General features: G+C 48.9%; 1 protein-coding gene across 1 annotated transcript in view; it reads right to left on the reverse strand.

Moving 5' to 3' along the window:
• The window catches only part of SMC3 (structural maintenance of chromosomes 3), a 789,692-nt gene that overhangs the window by 123,223 nt on the left and 646,041 nt on the right, over nt 1-20,428 (reverse strand). The window contains exon 25 of the mRNA XM_085603430.1: nt 19,251-19,463. Within this exon, the coding sequence (XP_085459556.1) occupies nt 19,251-19,463 (213 nt within the window). The remainder of the gene's footprint in view (nt 1-19,250; nt 19,464-20,428) is intronic.

Raw genomic sequence — 20,428 nt, forward strand, 5'->3', positions numbered from 1 at the left:
GGAAACCCCAAGGGAGTAAAGGGGGTGTGCCAGCCTCTGCCAACCCCACCCCTCAGGTGGGGGAGGCGAGGTGAAGCACATCTCCGGGCTCTCACCATCTTCAAGATGGGAAGCCCTGCCCAATCAGGATTAGGCTACTGCCCCCCTCCCACAGAAGAGTGGCAGGATAGGGGTGTACCCACCCCAGGGAAAGGACCCTTTGGTCCCTGCCCTTTACCTACTTGTAATGCCCCTAAATTTAGTATTTAGGGGCATCCTGAACCTTCCTTCCTCAGATCCTGAATCCGAAACAAGCAAGAAAAACAAGAAAGGAGACCTACCGTGCAGCTGCTAACAAGAGGAAGACACCAACTGACTTGGCCCCAGCCCTACAGGCCTGTCGACCCTCGAACCTGCTAAACCCCGGTGTCTCCATTGGTCAGCAACCTCAAAAACCCGAAGGACCTTACTGCCTTGTGACTCTAAAAGACTGGGACTCCCACGAGCAGTGGTTCTGTTTAAAGCAAGCAACAAGCCCCTGGTGCCAACCAGGAACCACGACTCCTGCATACTCTGCACCTGCCAAGCCTGGCCTGTGCGGACAAAGACACCGAGGACGTCCCCCTGGCGACTGTGACCAAGAATCCAACACCCAAGGACCCACCTCGACGCTCCTGACGATGCCTGCAGCCTCAGAACCAAGGACCCATCCAACCGCGACCAGCTGAGGGTAAAATTTCCTGACGCGTAAAGACACCCCTGCACCCGGCGCCCTGCGGCCCCCTGTGCTCAGCTCCTGGGTGCCTACCTAACCTACAGCTTCCCAACTTACCTCTCGAAGTGGTGATCGCACCTGAAGTATCTTCGTCCCCAAGCTTACAGCCTTTGTTTGTTTTGTAGCTTCTCCATTGAAATCCATTGAGCGCCCAACGGCTCAAAAGCACCCAGCACCCAGCTGCCCGAGTGCCCCTGGGAGTGCAACATCTATCCTAATCTACCTCCCCACTTGCCCTGAGTAGGTGACCAGGAGCCCAGCTCCCACAGCCACGTGGCCTGCCTGCTAGCAGCCACCAACCAAAGGCCACCTGCCCGCCATAGGATAACATTGGGCCTAACTCTCTCTGCACCCGGCTGCCTCTGGGCCGCTGAGGGTGTAACAACTGTACCTACCTGACCCTGGGAGACCCCTGAGTCTATGCCCAGAACCTTAACTCTACCAGTCGACTACTTACCCAAAAGCCGATAACTCACTTTTCCTCCATAGGGTAACATTGACTGGTTTCACTTGGAAATTCTTTTAAGTGTCGAGTTTTGAAACTTTAAAATATTCACCTAAAATCAGCCGAATAACGAACACGAAATTACTCATCTGTTATCAGGAGAGATCCCAATGCTGGATCTTGGTGCCCAGCACTGACCCTGAAAGTAATCACAACTGTACTTGCCGATAACTTGATTTTCCTCCATAGGATAACATTGCCTGGTTTTTGCTAAGAAATTCTCTTAAGTGTCAATTTTTGAAACTTACAAATTTTCCTTAAAAATCGCCTGAGTAACAAAAACGATTTCTTTCAACTGTTTACAGGAAATGCACCAGGGTTGAATCCAGGATCCAACCCGGAGTAAGAAAATCATACGTAAAGTAACTGAAATTGCATTTACTTAAAAAGTCCCATTGAACTCAATGTTATAATTGTGTTTGAATTGTGTTGCTTATTGCAACAACTGTAACTATTGCATTCAAAAGTCTATTGCATATTGAAAGTATTTAACTAAAGCATCTCATTCTGAGAAAGTATATTTTGATACCTACTTGTGGTTCTAAAATGAAACAACTATATATTTTTATATACAAACCATTGGCCTAGTGTTCAGTTCTTGAGTGTGTGAGGCTATTTGCTGACTGAGTGTGTACAACAAATGCTTTACACTGTCCTCTGATGCTGCCTTACTGCTTGACCAAGCTACCACTTTAGAGAGTAAGGTTATATCTAACTTTAGCCTCTGCCAAACCTCTGGGGACTGTGGACTCTGTGCACACTGAACCTTACTTTGGTGCAGTATATACAGAGCCACTTTCTTACAAGAACTGACTTGGCCCCAGCCCTACCGGTCCGTCTGCAGTATCCAGAGATCCTGTGCCAAACGTCGCCTTGTCCGGCAGCCAGCGACCCCCAGAACCCCCCGGAAGACGGACTGACTGCCTTCAACAAAGACCGGATATCCTGTGAACAGCAGCTTTGTTCAAAAGAAACAGCCAATAAAGACTCCGAGCCTGCTGACGACAAAGAAACACGATACCTGGAACCACCACTGCATCCAAAGCCTATGGCCCGAGTTAGAGTGGCCCACAAGTCCCAGCGGGCTCCCCCAGCGCTCCAGAGTCCGAGTACACCGTGGGTTGACCCCTCCAGGACTCCGTTGCCTGCAGCCTCTGCACAGAGCCCCTCCCCCCCACGATTAGCCTAGTAGGGTGAAATCCGAACTCAAAAGACACCCCTGCACCCTGGAGAAGAGAACCTGAGGTGTACCTACGTCCCAAAGTCCTCCAACGTACCTGCCCAGCTGTTGGTTCCTTCTGGAAGACTTTCTGGAACGAGCCTGCAGCTAAAAACCAAAAACGGCAATCACCATTGAAAACAACAGGGCACCCGATTCCAAAACAGCACCCTGCACCCAGCCGCCGTTGCGGGTGTACTTTGGGTGATAACTCGGATCCCCCTTTGCCCTAAGCCTGACACCAGGAGCTTTGCTCCCACAACCTTGTGGCCTGCTCGTAAGCAGCCACCACCCGGAGGTCCCCTATCCCCCATTGGATAACATTGGGCCTGTGCACTTTGCACCGGGCCGCCCTAGTGCCGCTGAGGGTGTTTCAAGAGTGCATCCTTGATCCTGGGGGAACCCTAGTTCTAACCCCAGAATACTAACTCCCACAAAACAGTACTTACCTGCAAACAGTTATACTTAATTTTTCTCCATAGGAATACATTGGCTGTTTTTCCTTGAAAATTGTTCTAAGTGTGGAGTTGGTTTGTATGGAACATTGAAAAACTGCCTATGTACTTAAAGTGAATTACTTACCTTTTGTCAAGGAGATGTCTCAGTGTGATATCTAAGCATATCACACTGATTAGCAAAAGTAATCTAAAAAGTAATGTGCATAGTAATCTGAAAAGTAACTGAAAAGTACTACGAAACATTGACTTACCTGTAATCAACTGCATTTGAACCTGCATTCAATTGTAAAACATTGCATACGATTTTGCAAAGAATGTATTCCACTTACCTGCGCCAGGCATGGCTTGGTTCTAAGAAATAAAGTAACATAATAATATTTTTTATACAAACAAATTGGTCTGAGTTCAGTCTTTGAGTGTGTGACATCATTTGCTGCCTGAGTGTGCACAACACATGCTTAAAACTACCTTCTAATAAAGCCTTAATGCTCACCTAAACAAATAGAGAGTAAGGTGCTATCTACTTCTACCTCTGCCTACCTTTGGGGTTCCCCTGGACTTTGTGTACACCATACCTAATTTTGGTATAGTATATACAGAGCCAGCTTCCTGCAATAGGTTGCTAGGATTTATACCTTTAGCAGCGGTGTCAGCTGCATCTAGTGCACATTTTATAGAATTGTTGGTAATGAGTTTCCCCTCATTAACAATTTCCTGCCCCCTTTTTCTGTGTTCCTATGGGAGGTGTTGGAGGAGCCCCTCCATTTCGTCCCAGTGGGCTCTATCATATCTAGCTAATACAGCCTGGCTGTTGGCTATATGGCAATGGTTAGCTGATCGTGTAGCTATACATTTTCCTGGAGCATCTATTAGTTTAGATTCTTTTTCTTGGGAATGGGGGGGGTGTTGCAGCTCTTGATGTTTGGGAGTTTGCATATTATATATATCTATTAGTGTATCTGAGGATGCAGCTTTATACTTTTTGTCAATGCATAGTGTTATGACTCTAGCCTTGACAGACATTAAAATGTCCTCTACGTGACGTACCATGCCTTTAAGGTGTGGTAGATACTGTGCCCACCTTTGAGCGTTAGATAAGGTTTCAAAAAGGAAGTCCTCCTCTATTGTGTCCTTATATAAAGGTACTTGATGGAAAGCTGCTGCCCTTGTTATTAAATCCTGATAAGCAGAGGAATCACCAGGAGGTGATGGTTGTGTGGGATAGAGATCAGGGTCTGTATCCCCTTGTGGTTCAATATCATAGACATCCCCAGGATGTATGTTCTGTGGTTTATCATTATCATCCTCTATAGGTGAATAAGGAGTCATGTCACCTGCCTCAGAATGTTGTGGTGAGAGTGGGGGTGGTGTTTGTGGGTTAGATGGAGGTGGAATATGGATGTGCAAAGGGCTAGTGACAGTATAATTTTTCTTCTATGGAGGCTGTAGAGGAATGTTCAAAGCCCTTTGGAAAGTTAACTGTTTCTTAGAAGAGTGAGGTTTTACTGGTTGAAGAACTAGTTTCTTTGTTCCAGGCTGAATGTGCAGCGTTTTCTGCCTTGGATCGAGCTATTCCTGCATTACTTCGAGGACTGGCTCCAGTGGAGATTTCAGTTCTGAAGTGAAACACTTCGGTGAAGGATGATTTGATTTAGGTGCAGCTGTGATCAGATCTGAAATAGTATGGGATTTTTTTTTTTTTTTTTTTTTTTTAATCGGTGCCAAAACTGATGGTCGAGACACTGTAGACCCAGAGGTCGAGGAGGTGGAGGCCCCTGCTGTAGGCTGAACTCTCGGAGTCGAGTCCGAGGGCGGGGCTTCTGAGTCCGTTTTTCAGTGCGCACCATGGCTTTTTTGCAGTGGTGGACCATAAGCAGTCTTTTTGGACAGAACCGATGTTTTGATCTTTGGATCAGGGGTAAAAGTACTCACTGTCCGGCAGAACAGAGTTTGTTCCACTATAAAGTCATTTTCCAAAGAACCCAGGAAGTGAAGAAAAGGTTCAGCCGGGAGTGGCCTGTGGGCTGAGGAAGCGAGTCGAGGACCCGCTATGCAGAAGGGTGATAGCTAGGAATGCAATAAAACTACGCAATCAAGAAAATACTGTTGATCCTCTAACCGGAGTGTGAGAGACTAAACCAAACCAGTCGGCAGAAAAAAATATAGAAATGGAGTAGATGACCATGCGCAGTATGACCAAGAGGAGGAGTCACACAGACTTGTGACTCTAAGAAAACTTCTTGGAACAAAATCAACTTGTAATCATCCAAGCCCAACACTAGATGGCAGACTTATGCAAAGCATGTGCATCTACAGCACACATGCCTCGAACATTAGGATTTCACCATCTTGGTTGTGGTGAAAATAGGAACTCTGGGACAAGTTTATGCCCACTCCCCACAGAAGTGGTCATATAGGGGCCATAGTGACCCCAAGGTAAGTAGCCCTCTACTACCCAACACTCCCCTTACTGCCCCTAAATTGAGTTGTATTTGAGTGGCCCCCTGACACCAGGAACATAGTCTGACTGACAAAAGAAGAGGACAAAGACTTTGGTTCCAAACCCTGCCTGCCTACCTGCACCTGTCCAGACAATCATGACAACCAGACTCGTCCTGCAGCTATGCATCCTCCAAATGCCTCGGAGGACCACCAGCACTTCGCCAAGACATCAGCATCTCCCTTGAAGCGGAGGAGCCACTTCCTTGCAGGGTGCAGGCACCAGCCGCAGCATCGGTTCACCATTCTGCTTTTCACTGGGACCGCAGGAGGTGGTCACTGTGCTCCAGGAGGTCAGATCCATCTCCCCATGTGTGAAGATGTCAGGACCAACCAGAGCCGCCCTGCACCAATACTGGGGACCCCTTGCAGCAACCGATGCTTGTTTGATTCCAACACACAAATAACTAAACAGCTGACCAGTGTCGTCAGCATCGCAGAGGGCAGCACTGAGAGTGACCCAGCTGTCCGGTTTGCCCCCCTCCCCTCCCTTACAGGTCTAACCGAGAAGTGTGAGTGCTAGCGACGCATGGTCCCAGCCGACCAAAACACTCTTCATCCGAGCTACCCGGCCAGGGTTAACGCCAACTGACTGTGCTCCCCTGCTCCCAGGACCCTCACGAACTAAGTTCCCCATTGGGAGCTACCAAGCTTGTCTCCAAGTCCCCCTCTGAGGCCTGTTTCCAGGTGGCTTCCCTCTTCGCCTATGGAGTAGCGCGCAAGGCTACCAATCCGTCCAGCACCTCTACCTGGACACACCAGTGCTGGTAAACTCAAACTGCTGGTGTTACTTTGGACCTTGGCCCCCTAGCACCTGAAGTCCTAAAGGAGACCCCAGGACCACTATTGCAAGTACCTGTAAGCAGTACATGTTTCTTTCTCCCATAGAAAAGCATTACATTGTAAAAGTGCATTTTGTGCTACAATTTTACAAAGTTAATGGCTCTAAAAGATATTAAAATACCTGTTATTTTTCTAAACTGGTCTTGAGTTTCTTCTTGTGTGTCTTATTTATGGACTCTATCTGTTCAACAAATGCTTAACACTACTACCCTCCGATTAGCCTGAACTGCTCACCGACACTACCATAAAACAGGGCATTTGGGATTGTTAATTTAAGCCCTGTAAGCCGATAAGGATCATCTGGACTTTCTACATAGTGCATCTCTTTTGCGTACACTACATAAAAAGCCAGCTTCCTACACTGCTGTTACAGGACCCACAACCCCACACCGACCTGTTTGTTGCAGTACCACATGCTTGTCATGTTGTTTGTGAGAACATTAACCTGTTTCTTCTTGATGGATTGGAGGAACGCCTTCAATGCCAAGCAATTCGCTCACAACCCCAGCAGGTTGATGTGGAGGCGAGTTTTCGCCTGAAACTAGAGTCCCCTGATCTCCACCTCTTCAAGATGACCTCTTCAACCCAGCAACGATGCATTTGTCATGACTGTTTTCTCTTGGTGGGGGTAAGGAGAGGGGTCTGCCAACGGCGCTACTGCTGTTGGGCAGCTACCACTGCAGGTTTTTGGCAGTCTTCTCTGACACCAGGATGGAATGGTTATCTTGGTGCTGAGCCGACTGGGACTACAGATCCCTCAACCTGGCGTGGTCCACAAGCAGGATGTAGGAAGCCAAAAGGCCAAGGAGCCTTAGAGCCCTTCTCATGTAGATCCAGGCCAGGCTCATGGCCCGGACGTCCCAAACTCGCTGAAGTGAAGGCAAAGATTGGAAGAGCACCGTATCCAGGATGGCTTCGATGAAGGGGAGTCATTGGGAGGGAATCAGGTGTGACTTTGGCAAATTGCAGAAAAACCTAACTATGTCAACAGATCGGCCATCGTTTGAAGATGGTTTACAAATCTTTCAGGTGAGCCCGCCTTCAATAGCCAGTTGCTGAGGTATAGGAAGACTATTATTCCCAACCTCTGCAGATGAGCTGCAACCACCACCACACTCATCGGGCCAAAGGGGTGCACGGAGAACTGAAGGTACTCCTGGCTTACCTGAAATTGTAGGTAAAACGTCTGCGGATTGCAGGACAAGGATGTGAAATCCGCATCCTGCAAACTGAACACCACAATTCAGTCTTCTGCATCCAGGGTTGACAGAAATTGGGAGAGGGTAAACTGCTTGTACTGGTCAATCCAGAGGAAAAAGTTAAGAGGGCAGAGAACGGGATGGAACAAAGGCCTCTATCGTTCTTTGGCTCTAAGAAATAACTGGAGTAACAGCCAGTCCAGATCTCTGATGCTGGCATATTCTCTATAACTCCACTGGCCAAGAAAGCCTGAACTTTTCCACAAAGTATGGACAGGTGATCCTCCGGAAGGTGTTGTGGTGTGGGTGGCTAACCTGGGAGGAGGTGGTGGTGGGGTGGTGAGACAGGAATGTAAGGGTTTACCCATGTTCGACAATTTTGAGAAACCATTTTCTGATGTGATGCTTCTGCTTCTCCACCTGGGGAAATGGAAGGCGATACGGCCTCCCTCAGGGAGATCGTGTGCTGCCAAGGGTGACTTAAGTATTTTGGGCTGTCAATGGGTTTGGGGACTGTAGCCGGGTAGATCATTGCCCTGGGAGCATGGAAGCTGTCAAACTGATTACCTGCCTCTCCTCTGTAAGGACTGAGAGACATGCTGTTGCAGGGGCATGTTCTGGTGCTGCCTCTGCTGGTATCCTTTACTGAAGCCTTGACAGGGGCAAAGTTAAAGGCGGAACTGCCGAACAGGCTGAGGGAGGCCTAGAGAGCATTGCTCTCCTTAGATCTTTCCAAAGCCTATTCCACATTTGCTCTTAAGAGTCTAGAGCCATCAAAGGTATGTTCAGTAAGGCTTGATTGACATTGTTTTAAAAGTGTAGGAAAGTGCCTCTTTTTGACATTGTTAGCCTCCACTTTTTGGCTGGAAAACAATTTAATTCTGACTGGGAGTGCACAGGGTCACTGCCACCCAGGTCCTGTGCCAGATATAATTTCCTAAACCGTACCTTTTGTTTCCACAATTTGCACCACTTTAGCTCACATATAAGTCCCAAGTAAAAGTCCCGGGTACCAAGGGCTTTGTGGTTAAAGAGGGTCCCCAATGACTGCAGCACAAATTGCGGCACCCTAAGGGACACCTCAACAAACACATGGACACTGCCACTGCAGCCTGCGTGTCTTGGCGCAGACAAAACTGAAGAGTCGACATGGAACACATCCCTGTGTGCCATTCCCACAAACACTGCATGAGATATAGGTAAGACACCCCTCTGGCAGGCCTTAGTCCTAAGGCAGGGTAGACTATATCTCCTGTGAGGACATATCTGCACAAGCAGTATGCCCCTGCAATATCCTTGTCGATTCCTGGATACTGTAAGTGACTAGGGAAGCCATAGTAAGTACATGGGCTGGACACTCGTCATTACGAGTTCTCCAGCTCCATAATGGCTTCACTTAAGTATAGGATATTTGGTACCAAACATCTCATCATAAGCTTTCACTGATTCCAGTGTCAGATTTATTAAAATTTCACACAGAGGACTTCTTAGAGGGGTGCCCTGAAACCCACCAATTCCTAGTGCAGTCACCACCTCTCCTGAGCCAGCCTGCTACTACCAGACAGTGTTCTTACCACATGGGGTGAGTGCCTGTGCGCTCTGATGTCGAGAACAATGCTTTTTCTGGGTGGAGATGTTCACATCTCCCTCTGGTCAGGAAGAGCCATCCGTGGCGGGGAGCTTTAAAGGCTTTACCGCCTTTGTAATGCAACCCCAGCCTCTCATGTTAGAGGGGGCAGGCCTTTTTCCAGTCCTCACCCCCTTTTTGACAGGAGGACAAGTGGGAAAACTTAGAAAGAATAGGAGGTGTCCCCCCCCCCCCCCTGCCAACTCCAACCTTCAGGTGCTGGAGGAGAGGTGAAGTACACTTTTCAGTGCCCACTATCTTGAAGATGGTGGGACTTATCCAATCAGGGCTAGGTCTATGTTCCTGTCCCACACGAAGTGGGCATAATAGAGGGTGTAGACACTCCCGGTAAGGGGCATACTGGCCACTACATGTCACTCTCTTGTAATGCCCCTTATACTGATATTTAGTTGGGATCCTCAGACCCTGACAATCAGTTCCCTGATGACCTAAGAAGAGCCGGACACCACAGAATTGCACCAGCAGAGAAGACTGCTGCGAACCACTGACTTGCCCCCAGCCCTACCGGCCTGACTGCAACCCTCAACGATACTGTGTTCGCAGATGACTCGACCCGCAGCACAGCGACCTCCAGAACCTTGGGAGGACTGCCTGCCTTCAATAAAGACCAAGATCTCCCAAGAACAGTTTGCAATGTAACCATATTCAAAGTAAAGACTTTGGAACCTGAAGAACCACCAGGCCTGCCCCCATTTCCACCTCTGCATCAGACTCCTCTGGCTAGAGTCCAAGTGCCCCACCGGTTCCAGCAAGGTTCCCCAGCACTCCAGAGCCTGAGTTCACTGTGAGTTGACCTCTCCCGGGCTAAACAACGGCACCTGCAGCCTCTGCACAGAGTCCCCCCCAACCGTGACCTACTCCTGTAAGCGGTTTCTGACACTGAAAGACACTGCTGCACCCACCTGCCCTGGGCCTTGGTGAAGAGAAGCAAAGGTGTCCCAATGTCCCCGAACATCACAACTTAGCTGTCCAGCTGTTGGTTTCTTTTGACCGGCCTCCAGGCCTGAGCCTGCAGCCCTTGTCCGATTGGGCCTTTCTCCATTGCTTTGCATTGGGCACCCAATGTTGTATTGGTACCCTGCGCCCAGCTGCCCCTGTGCTGCTGGTGGTGTAGTGTTGGTGCTGCTTCGGGCCCTGTCCAGTGCTAGCCTCAATCCCCGGAGACAGGTCCCTCTAGCCGCTGCTACTTACTTGTAAGCAGCCCCTGTCCGATTGCCCCACTCCCCACTGATTTGTATTGGGCGCCCGACCTCAATCTTACACCCGGCCGCACCTGTGCCCTTATGGTGCACTGCTTGTGCGGAACTGAACTGAACCTTACCCAATACTGATCTTAACTTCCTCAGACTGGTCTTGTAAGTCGATGTTACCTATATGTATGCTAAATGTTTTCTTCCTCCCATAGGTTATCATAGCAAAGTCTGAAAATTGCAGTGTCCACATTTTTACCTTGAAAAGTATTTCTATTACAAAATGTATTTACCTAAGACGAAGTTCTGTGGTTCTGCAAAATTTATATAACCAAGTACTATTTTTATAAATTGGTCTCAAATTTATTTATATTGTGTTTTTCATTTATTACCACTGTGTACAACAAATGCTTAACACTACCCTCTGATAAGCCTAACTGCTGGCCCACACTACCACAAAATAGAGCATTAGTATTATCTACTTTAGCATTACTAAAGCCACTGTAGATCCACTGTATTCTCTGCACACTATACCTCATCTTGGTACAGTACACAGAGAGCCAGCTTCCTACAAAAAGCCAGTGGAGCAAATGCAAGCATGGTGCCTAAGCACCACACTGGTCCAAACTGCCCTACCCAGACAGTCTATGGTGTCCTGGTCCGAGAGTATGGAATACTTTGTCATGTCCTGGCCATCTTATGGTTGTAATCGTGATGTATGGGCTCACTGTGCCACTGGAATCAAACTATCCTGGCTGAAGAGGGGTGAAACTCCGAAACTGGTCCTAGGATGCTTGTTTCTGGTCCAGGGAGGACCTGGCCTAGCAGTTCGGGCTGGACTGTTCCCATGAGGCACAGGGTCAAGACTGATTTGCATATGGCCATGTCTAAACTGGGGTGGCATGGTGAGCAAAAGAATGATGGATTGAACCCAGATCTCTTTACTGGGGGTGAATGTTTTGATTTGTTCTGCATTCCGTCCATCAATTGTGTGTCTTTTGCTGGTCATCTTATATGACACATTGTAGGGTTGGCTGAACGTTCTCCGGTATAGCTGGCAACCTGTCCGCCATTCACTCCCACAAAGCATTCTTGCGATTACCTTACCAGGAGGCAGCTGCTGGTGACTGACCTAATGGCAAGGCTAGCAGACAGAAGAACAAGTTACTTACCTTCGGTAACGATATATCTGTAAGAAACATTAGAAGTGATAGATTCCTTACCTTAGAATTACCCACAGGAATCAGACTGGATCCAGAAAGTTTTCGTCAGCAGTACCCCTGCGCGTCGGTAGGTGGCGTCGTGCGGGTCAGCGTCCGTTGTGGTCGCCGAGATGACGTCGCGGGCGCTACTTAGACGCTGCCCACACACACTGATGTCAGTTCTGTACACGACTTTCCACGCCAGGAACGCAGTGCCATGCAAGATACTGACCACTGGCGCATTGAAACTAGGGCCCTGAAAGGGATGACCTTAACCCTAGAAATCAGTTCGCAGAACGGGGAGGATGGGTGGGGCGGTAAGGAATCTATCACTACTAATGTTTCTTACAGATATATCGTTACCGAAGGTAAGAAACTTGTTCATCTGAAAGAAACAGTGATAGATTCCTTACCTTAGAATACATACCCCAGCAATACCAACCCCGGTGGTGGGTTTGCGAACCAAGATCACACCAGGAAGTCCCGGATAACAGAATGGCCAAAGAAGCCGGCTCTCCGGACTTGGCTGTCCAGGCAATAATACTTCGTAAACGTGTGCAGCGAAGCCCACGTGGTTGCCTGACAGATGTCTTGCAGGGGGACACCACGTCCCAATGCAGTAGTGGCTGCAGTAACTCTAGTGGAATGAGCACGCAATCCCACCGGAGGTTCTTTTTTAGCCAAAGAGTAACAGGCTTTGATACAAAAGACGACCCAGCGGGAGATAGTCCTCTTGTGTACCGCCCAACCTTTCTTGGTGCCAACGTAGCCAACAAAGAGTTGGTCACCCACCCGGAACTGTTGTGTGCGGTTGAGATAAAATGAGAGCGCACGTTTTGGGTCCAGACGGTGGGGTCTCTCATCCTCTCTGGAAGGATGAGGCGGCGGAAAGAAGGTGGGCAAGGTAATAGTCTGCCCAATGTGAAAGGCCGTAACAAACTTTGGCAAAAAGGAAGGACGGCCCTGAGCACAACCTTGTCAGGATGGACAGATAGAAAAGGAGGCTTACAAGAAAGAGCCTGGAGCTCACTCACTCGCCAAGCGGAGGTGATGGCCACCAGTAAGATAGTCTTCAAGGTCAAGAGACGAAGAGGACAGTTGTGAAGGAGCTCAAAGGGAGCGCACATCAAGTATGTAAGAATTCAAGTCCCACTGTGGCATCACAAAAGGAATAGGAGGAAAAAGGTGTGTAATGCCTTTGAGAAATCTATTTACAACAGGGGACTTGAAAAGAGAGGGCTGATCAGGGAGCCTGAGAAAGGCCGAAATAGCAGAAAGGGAGCCCTTGATAGTGCCCAGAGCGGAGCCCTGCTGGGCCAAAGAAATAAGGAACAAAAGGACTTCTGAAAGAGGGGCAGAAAGGGGATCCACAGCCTTTGCTGTGCACCATGCCACAAACTTGTTCCACCTGCAGGCGTATACCACTTTAGTGGAGGGACGCCTGGCTGCCACAATGACATCACCAATTTCTGGAGGAAAGCCGAAAGTAATCAACTGCCGCTGTTCAATCTCCACGCAAAGAGGTGGAGGCTGGACAGATTCGGGTGGAGGACCATCCCCTGCTGCTGCGACAGAAGATCCTCCCGAAGAGGCAGTCTGATCGGAGGATTGATGCTCATACTGAGTAGCTTGGGATACCATACTCTTCGAGCCCAGTCCGGGGCCACAAGGATGACTGGCGCCTGATCTTCTTCAGCACTCTGGGCAGAAGTGGTATAGGCGGAAAGGCGTACAACAGACCGCAACTCCACTCACGGTGAAAAGCGCCACCAAGCGAGTGCCGCCTTGGAAATTCCAACGCGCAGAACTGAGGACATTGCGCGTTCTCTTCGGTGGCGAATAGATCTAACAAAGGCTCTCCCCACTGCTGACCTTGCACCACCTCCGAGTAAAGACGCCATCCATGACCCATCATGCACCTGCGGCTGAGTTCGTCCGCCCTGGCGTTCAGAGAACCTGCCAGGTGTTGAACCACCAGGAAAACGCCCTGATGTTCCAGCCATGTCCAGAGGCGCAGAGCCTGACAGAGGGTCCACGACCCTACCCTGCTTTGCTTGTTGCAGTACCACATGGCGGTGGTGTTGTCTGAACACCTGCACTACTCTCCCCTTGACAGAGGGAAGGAATGCCTTCATTGCAAGTTGGATCGCCCAAGGCTCCAGACGGTTGATGTGGAGCTTGGACTCCGCCGGAGACCAGAGGCCTCTGATCTCCGCCTCTCCGATGTGGCCGCCCCATCCCAGGACGGACGCATCTGTCACCACTATAAACTCCAGTTGGGGAAGGGAGAGGGATCTGCCATTGACCCAATGCCGGTTCGTGAGCCACCACTGCAACTGTCGTGCAGTGCCCTCCGAGATCTGGATGTGATCGGACAGGTTCCCCATATGCTGCGTCCACTGGAACTTCAGGTCCCACTGCAGAGCCCGCATATGCCATGATCGATCAGCAGGATGCATGAGGCCATGAGGCCCAGCAGCCTCAGGGTCACTCTGACCGAAACCCCGGACAAGGGCTGAAAGATTGGAATCAGAGCCCGAATATCTCAGACTCGCTGTTCGGGAGGATAGACGCGAAACTGTGCCGTGTCCAGAACTGTTCCAATAAAGAGGAGCTTCTGAGAGGTAATCAGGTGCGACTTCGGCACGTTGATGGAGAACCCCAGCAAATGCAGGAGGTCGGCCATAGTCTGGAGGGGGGAGACGACTGTCTGGGGCGAGCCCGCCTTCAACAACCAGTCGTTGAGATAGGGGAAGACTGAAACCCCCGATCTGCACAGATAAGCTGTGACCACCGCCATCACTTTCGTGAACACCAGAGGGGCGCTGGTAAGGCCAAACGGGAGCACGAAGAACTGAAAGTGCTCGTGGCCTATCGTGAACCGCAGGTTACGCCGGTGGGCCCGCAGGACTGGGATGTGGAAGTAAGCATCCTGCAAGTCCAGCGCTACCATCCAGTCTTGTGGATTGAGAGCAGACAAGACCAGAGCCAAAGTGAGCATCTTGAACTTCTTTTGCGGAGGAAGCGTTTGACGTTCTGGAGGTCCAAGATAGGATGCAGGCCCTGGTCCTTCTTTGGCACCAGAAAGTAGAGAGAATAACAACCACGACCTACTTCTGGCGTCGGACCGCGCTCGATGGCTCCCTTGGCCAAGAGGGCCGCAACTTCCTGCTGAAGAAGCACCAAGTGATCCCCCAACATGCGGTGGTATGGCTGGAGGAGTAGTTTCGAAGGGGAGGGAGTAGCCCCTTTGGACTATCAAGATGCGGTCCACCCTGGGAACGAGTAGGTCGTATTGACAGAGGGTTGCTGAGCACAGGTTCTACAGGCACCTCAACCTAGACAGAACATGAGGCGCAATTTGACCATAAAATAAATACTACGTGATCAGAATCAACCGTATGTATTTTTTCGAAATGCTCACACAATAGGTGTGCATTCATTATCTTTATTTTCACTTAACTATAGGTCCTGCATGGAGTAGTACACAAGGGGATGGTCCCTTTGCTGTCCTGAAGAAGAGGTTTAAGGGATACCTCGAAACATGTCGACACAATTCTAGGGATTATAATTACATAACAGTTATTTTTCCCTTAAATTTACCTCTTTGTATTCTTGCCAACTGGGAGCAGGAATAAAACTTTGGCTCACTAGTTAGGTACATTTTTAAATATCACTTACACCACTCCCCCTACACAGCACTACAAATATCCTCACAAAATAAGTGCTCCTATGTAACTCCGCAAGTCGCAGCACGCCCCAAGCAGTAGATGCTTGGGATGGCCTCAATGATGAAGCATGTCACCTAGGGGCAACTCTGGGTGAGTGAGGGGACTCAAGAAACGACATTTTCTTTTCGTTTAACAGAGGTTGGTTTCCACCCAATTGGTGAACCACCATATGTCCTTGGATAGGTTCTTTTGATCCGTCATCCACGGATAATTTTTGCTACACTTTGAACACATAGGAGGGTGAACCTAGCCCAATCCTCCTTTTTGATTGATATCTCTGAAGCCCACCTGTCTGATATGATGGTGCGCCAGTGTGGGAGGTGATGGCGAAGCCTGCCACCCACTGGCATTTGATGGGCCTGAAAGTTCGGAATAGGAGTATTTGGAGGCAGAGGTGGCCGGAGTGGAGGTGGACTAACCCGCCCCCTGGCCCCTTGGTCCGCCACTGTGGAACCCGCATCTGCGGCCGCGCTGGGATTGCTGCGCAGGCTTTGGCTCTGTTGAGAACACTGCAGGGCGCCCCTTCTGGTGCCACGAAAGGAGTGAAAAGCAGAAGGCGGAGGAGGGTGGACCGCAGAGAGTCCCAAGGACTTTGCCGTAGCTCGCGATTCCTTAAACCGCTCCAACGTGCTGTCTGCTTTGTCGCCGAAGAGGCGACGGCCATCAAAAGGCATGTCCATAAGTGTGCTTTGGACATCCCCCGAAAATCCAGTTGTCCTCAACCAGGCATGGCGTCTGACCGCCACCGTCGTTGGAAATGATCTGCCCAGTGAGTCGGCGGTTTCTAGGCTACAACGAATCATGAACTTAGCCGTGTCTCTCCCCTCTGCAACAGCCTGGGAGAGAGCTGTCCGGGCCTGCGGACACTGAGGCAGCATTTGCGTCACCGTATCCCACAGAGTGTGGGAATCACGGCCCAAGAGGCATGCGGTGTTCACGGACCGCAGCGCAGAACTGGCTGAAGAAAAAATCTTCTTTCCAAACTAATCCAGTTTCTTGGATTCCCTATCAGATGGTGCGGAATGAAAGGCGGTTTAGGAAACAGAGGCTTGGACAACCAAGCTCTCGGGGGTGGGGTGTTGGGAGAGGAATATGGGGTCACCCGGAGCCAGGCGATGGCGTCGGGCCACGTTCCTATCCACAGGAGCCCCTGGACCAGGTGCCCAAATGAACGTCAGAAAGTGCTTCATTGAAGGGAAGCAGCGGCTCCGCAGTAGTAGCTGCTGGCTGAGGCACTTCTGTCAGGAGGTGAGTCCTGACTGCCACAGTAGGGAGCACGAGGTGTAGGGCCTCGGCCGCCCTATGCAACACCACAGCATAACTAGCAGCCTCCTCCGTAGCCACGGTAGGAGGAGACCGCATGCCAAGGTCTGGTGAGGTATCCAGACCACTGGCTTCCCCCAACTCCTCTGCCCAGTCCTGTCCATACACGCAATCAGCTGCAGGAGGGTCCTCAGACCCCTCCCAATCCTCCCCTTCCTCCTCAGGCTGTTCATCAGGCCTAAAATAAGGAGCAGGGACATGGGGATAGAAATCCCTGAGCAACACCGAGAACGGCATCGATCGATGCTGGCCCGATGCCACGTCCACTTTGGGGCTGAAACTGGGGTCGACGTTGTCCCGAGGAGTGGGCGACATTGGAAGTGGTGCCGGTGGGGTCGATGTCGGTGGAGATGTTAAAGGTCAACCGGGATCCAGGCCTGGATTCAGGGGGGTCCTGCGGTGCTGAGGCCGGAGCCAGCAGTGACGCCGGGGCCAGAGCCACCGGCGATGAAAGGCGAGGACCCCCAGTCGGGACTGCAGGGACCGAAGGCGCACCAGTGGGACCCGACGGCCCAAAGAGGCGAGCCATGGCCGACATTAATTGCTTTATTTGGGCCGGAGTTGCCGACGGACCTGGGAAAGGCGGGTAGGCCTGCGGCGACACCATAGGCTCCGCCGGAGCCACGGGGAAGGCACCACCCACACGAGGGTGAGTCGAAGAACTACGACGTTTCTTAGACGTCTTGTGCTTCACCTTACCTGACCCAGAGTGCGAAGACTTTGATCCTGAAGAACGATGGTGATGACTCCGCGCAAGATCCCTCGACCTCCCACGGGACCAGGACCTCTAACAGCCAACTGCCGGGCTTCCGGCAGCTTTCGGGACCGCTCCCACAAAGACTTCGGCGCCATGGTCCAGCAGAAGGGGCACGACTTGGGGGTCGTGGTCGCGTCCCAGGCAGAAAAGACACACACGGTGCGGGTCCGTTACCGACTTCATACGGTGACAGTCCTCGCAGAACTTAAAACCGGGTATCTTAACTGCACCAGGAGTCGAAGACTCAATGAAAAAATAGAGACAAAAAGGACTAAAAAAAGTCAGTCAAAAATTGACTGGGGGTTCCTGTTCTTCCCAGATCTGCGCTTGATGGCGTGGTAAAAGAAAAAACTGACATCAGCGCGAGTGGGCGCGGCCAAGTAGCGCCCGCGACGTCATCTCGGCGATCACGACGGACGTGGAGCCACACGATGCCACCTACCGACGCACAGGGGTACTGCTGACGAAAACTTTCCGGATCCAGTCTGACGCCTGGGGATAATTCTAAGATAAGTAATCTATCACTATGTGTTTCTTTCACATACATGCTTTTAGAAAACATTTTCATAAGTTTGGACTTCCTTTCAGGTGAGGTGGTCGGAAATGCATATGGATTAATTTTGCTTGTACCACTAGGCATTTCCGGGTGGGATTTTGCAAAAGGAAATCCGGATCCCCAGGGGCAGGCATATGTCGCCTTGCTACCTGGCTGATAACTGGAGAGCAAGATCTTGGTTTTGCCCAGGTGGCCATAAGTCATCAGAAAGAGCGTCACTAAAGGGGATAAGAGGTTCGTCTGTCCTGGGTTAAGGTCCCCAGTCCGTGCATTTTCTTTGACCCCCGACTCCCACAAGAAGGTTATACCCTTAATGTTGACAATTTCTATCCAAGAGTTCACAGTTTAGCCAGCTGCACAATACTGGTACTGTGGCTTGCAGTACAATTTGAAGTCACTGCAAAGTATTCCCTCCGGAGCTTGTTTGTAAGAAGCTCCAAATAGGCCACAGCAGTATGTTGCATTGCAACAAGCTGCTGGCTGAGAATTTCTCACATGGGCAGGCAGCAAGTGCTCACAATAATGCACAACGAAAGCACTCCTCTGGCCATGGTTTGGGGTCAGTTGGAATAAGTCAAGCACACTTAATTAGAAAAAGCACACAAGTGGAGAGGATAAAAATGACCAGCTACTTAGTGCTTAATTTGTAAAGAAATGTGTGCCTGGGCGCAGATATTTCTAAGAAGCCCACTGACACAGATGCCAAATGTCAGGGCTGATGAATACTAAGGCTGTCTAGTCTTGATTTCAACTTGTGTCTCTTTCATCTCCCAACAAACTCATACTGCCCCTTTACCTCTCTCACAGGTACTTTTTCATTCCTGATTTCTCCCTTTCTCAGTTTTTCTGTCTTTCCCTCTTTTTTCCCTTCCCTTTGTTGCTTATCTCGCTCTTCTTCAGATTAAAAGTTTGATGATTGAAAATAAATCCTGGGAGATAAAGTTACAGAATCCATGTAGATACACAAAATTCCTGCCACCCAGCATTCCTACACTTCTCCTAATAAAAACAGTACCCCACTTGTGTGGCAGATTCGGGAGCTTTCCCTCACAGGAATATGAGTAAAATGCAATATTTTGACCCACGAGGGGAAAAAAAGTTCTGGGGTGCATTTAAAAAAACAAATACTCTGTAGTTGGAACAATGCCAATGAAAACTAATATCAAGCTAAAAACTAAAATTAAAGAAAGTTAGACCATGACCTATGCTTCTATCATGCTTGCAGGTTTGTAAGACCCAATTTCATGCTGGAAATAGGATATTAAACATTCAGCAGACACAAAATGAATAACAAAATACATTCAACCTTCAAGTCACTCTAGTTATTAAATTGCTTCAGTTTGTTTTCCACAATTTAAAAAAGTACCTGTTTAAAGGTCAGCTGTATGGCTTCATATTTCCGAAGTTCTAGGACATTCATCAGCTCCATGATAGATTTGTAACCTCTGTCCAATTCCTCCTGTCGTTTTATCAGCTTCTCTTTTTGCTCAGAGAAATTCACAAACTGGTCTAAGGCTTTTTTATTGACATGGCTGTACTTCTTCAGCTCAGTGTTGCACTGCTCCAATTTGCGAAACAACTATAGGAAGTAGGATTGCAGCAATAAAAATAAATACAAACTTAATTTAGTTTCAGTAATAAACAAATGTAAAATGACTGATATTTAGGTCTAAACAGAATTGAGCATTTTCTTAAACAAAAATATGGAGCTTCATGTTCTAAAATTAATAAAAACATGCGGGAGAACAATATTTTAGCAATAACACCAATTAATATATATATTTTAATTCAGGATTTTAAAGAGCGGCTTGATGTGTCACCATACCCTAATAAAATGGACCAACTGTCTTAACTCCACCACCAACCTTGTGGAAAAAGGGATTCGGAGCAAACTCCACCACCAACCTTGTGGAAAAAGGGATTCGGAGCAAATATGAGGATGCATGTGTGATTTACAAACTAAAAAATAAACTGCGCTGCACCAGCAAGACATCACAAGTAATTATGAAAATATATACATATTTTTGTTGGCTTCTAGCTCAGAAACAATTCAAGAAAGGAATAAGCTACATTTCGTTAAGCATTTCGGAATGCTTAAATTAGGGTTACTTCTAGAAATTACTATATTGCAATTCACCAAAGAGAGCTGCTAAAATATGATGCCACAATATAGAGTTTAAACTTTCAGTGCTTAAAAGACAACTGCTTGAAACTCTAAATACAGAATGTAAGGCAGACTTTAAGAAATTTGCATCCAAAACTTTTTCTGTGCATAATGTATTTAAATCAAGAACGTACTGGATTTTGTTTCAGGCTACATTTTTTCCAGATAGGGTTTCCGGTTAAAAAACAATCATAACAGATAAAACAACATTGAAGATATTGGTTTTTCAGCGGAAACTGGAAAGCACTGTATTTTACTACACCATTACTAATTTGGCACCCATTGGTGTCAAGTAGTAATAAAAATGCAGCCTCTACCTTTAAACACTTTTCTGTGATGTATGCCCTCCCCTATGCGGACTTACCAGCTTTTTGGGATTC

Source organism: Triturus cristatus, chromosome 1_2 (genome assembly GCF_964204655.1).
Source record: "Triturus cristatus chromosome 1_2, aTriCri1.1, whole genome shotgun sequence".
Taxonomy (NCBI): domain Eukaryota; kingdom Metazoa; phylum Chordata; class Amphibia; order Caudata; family Salamandridae; genus Triturus; species Triturus cristatus.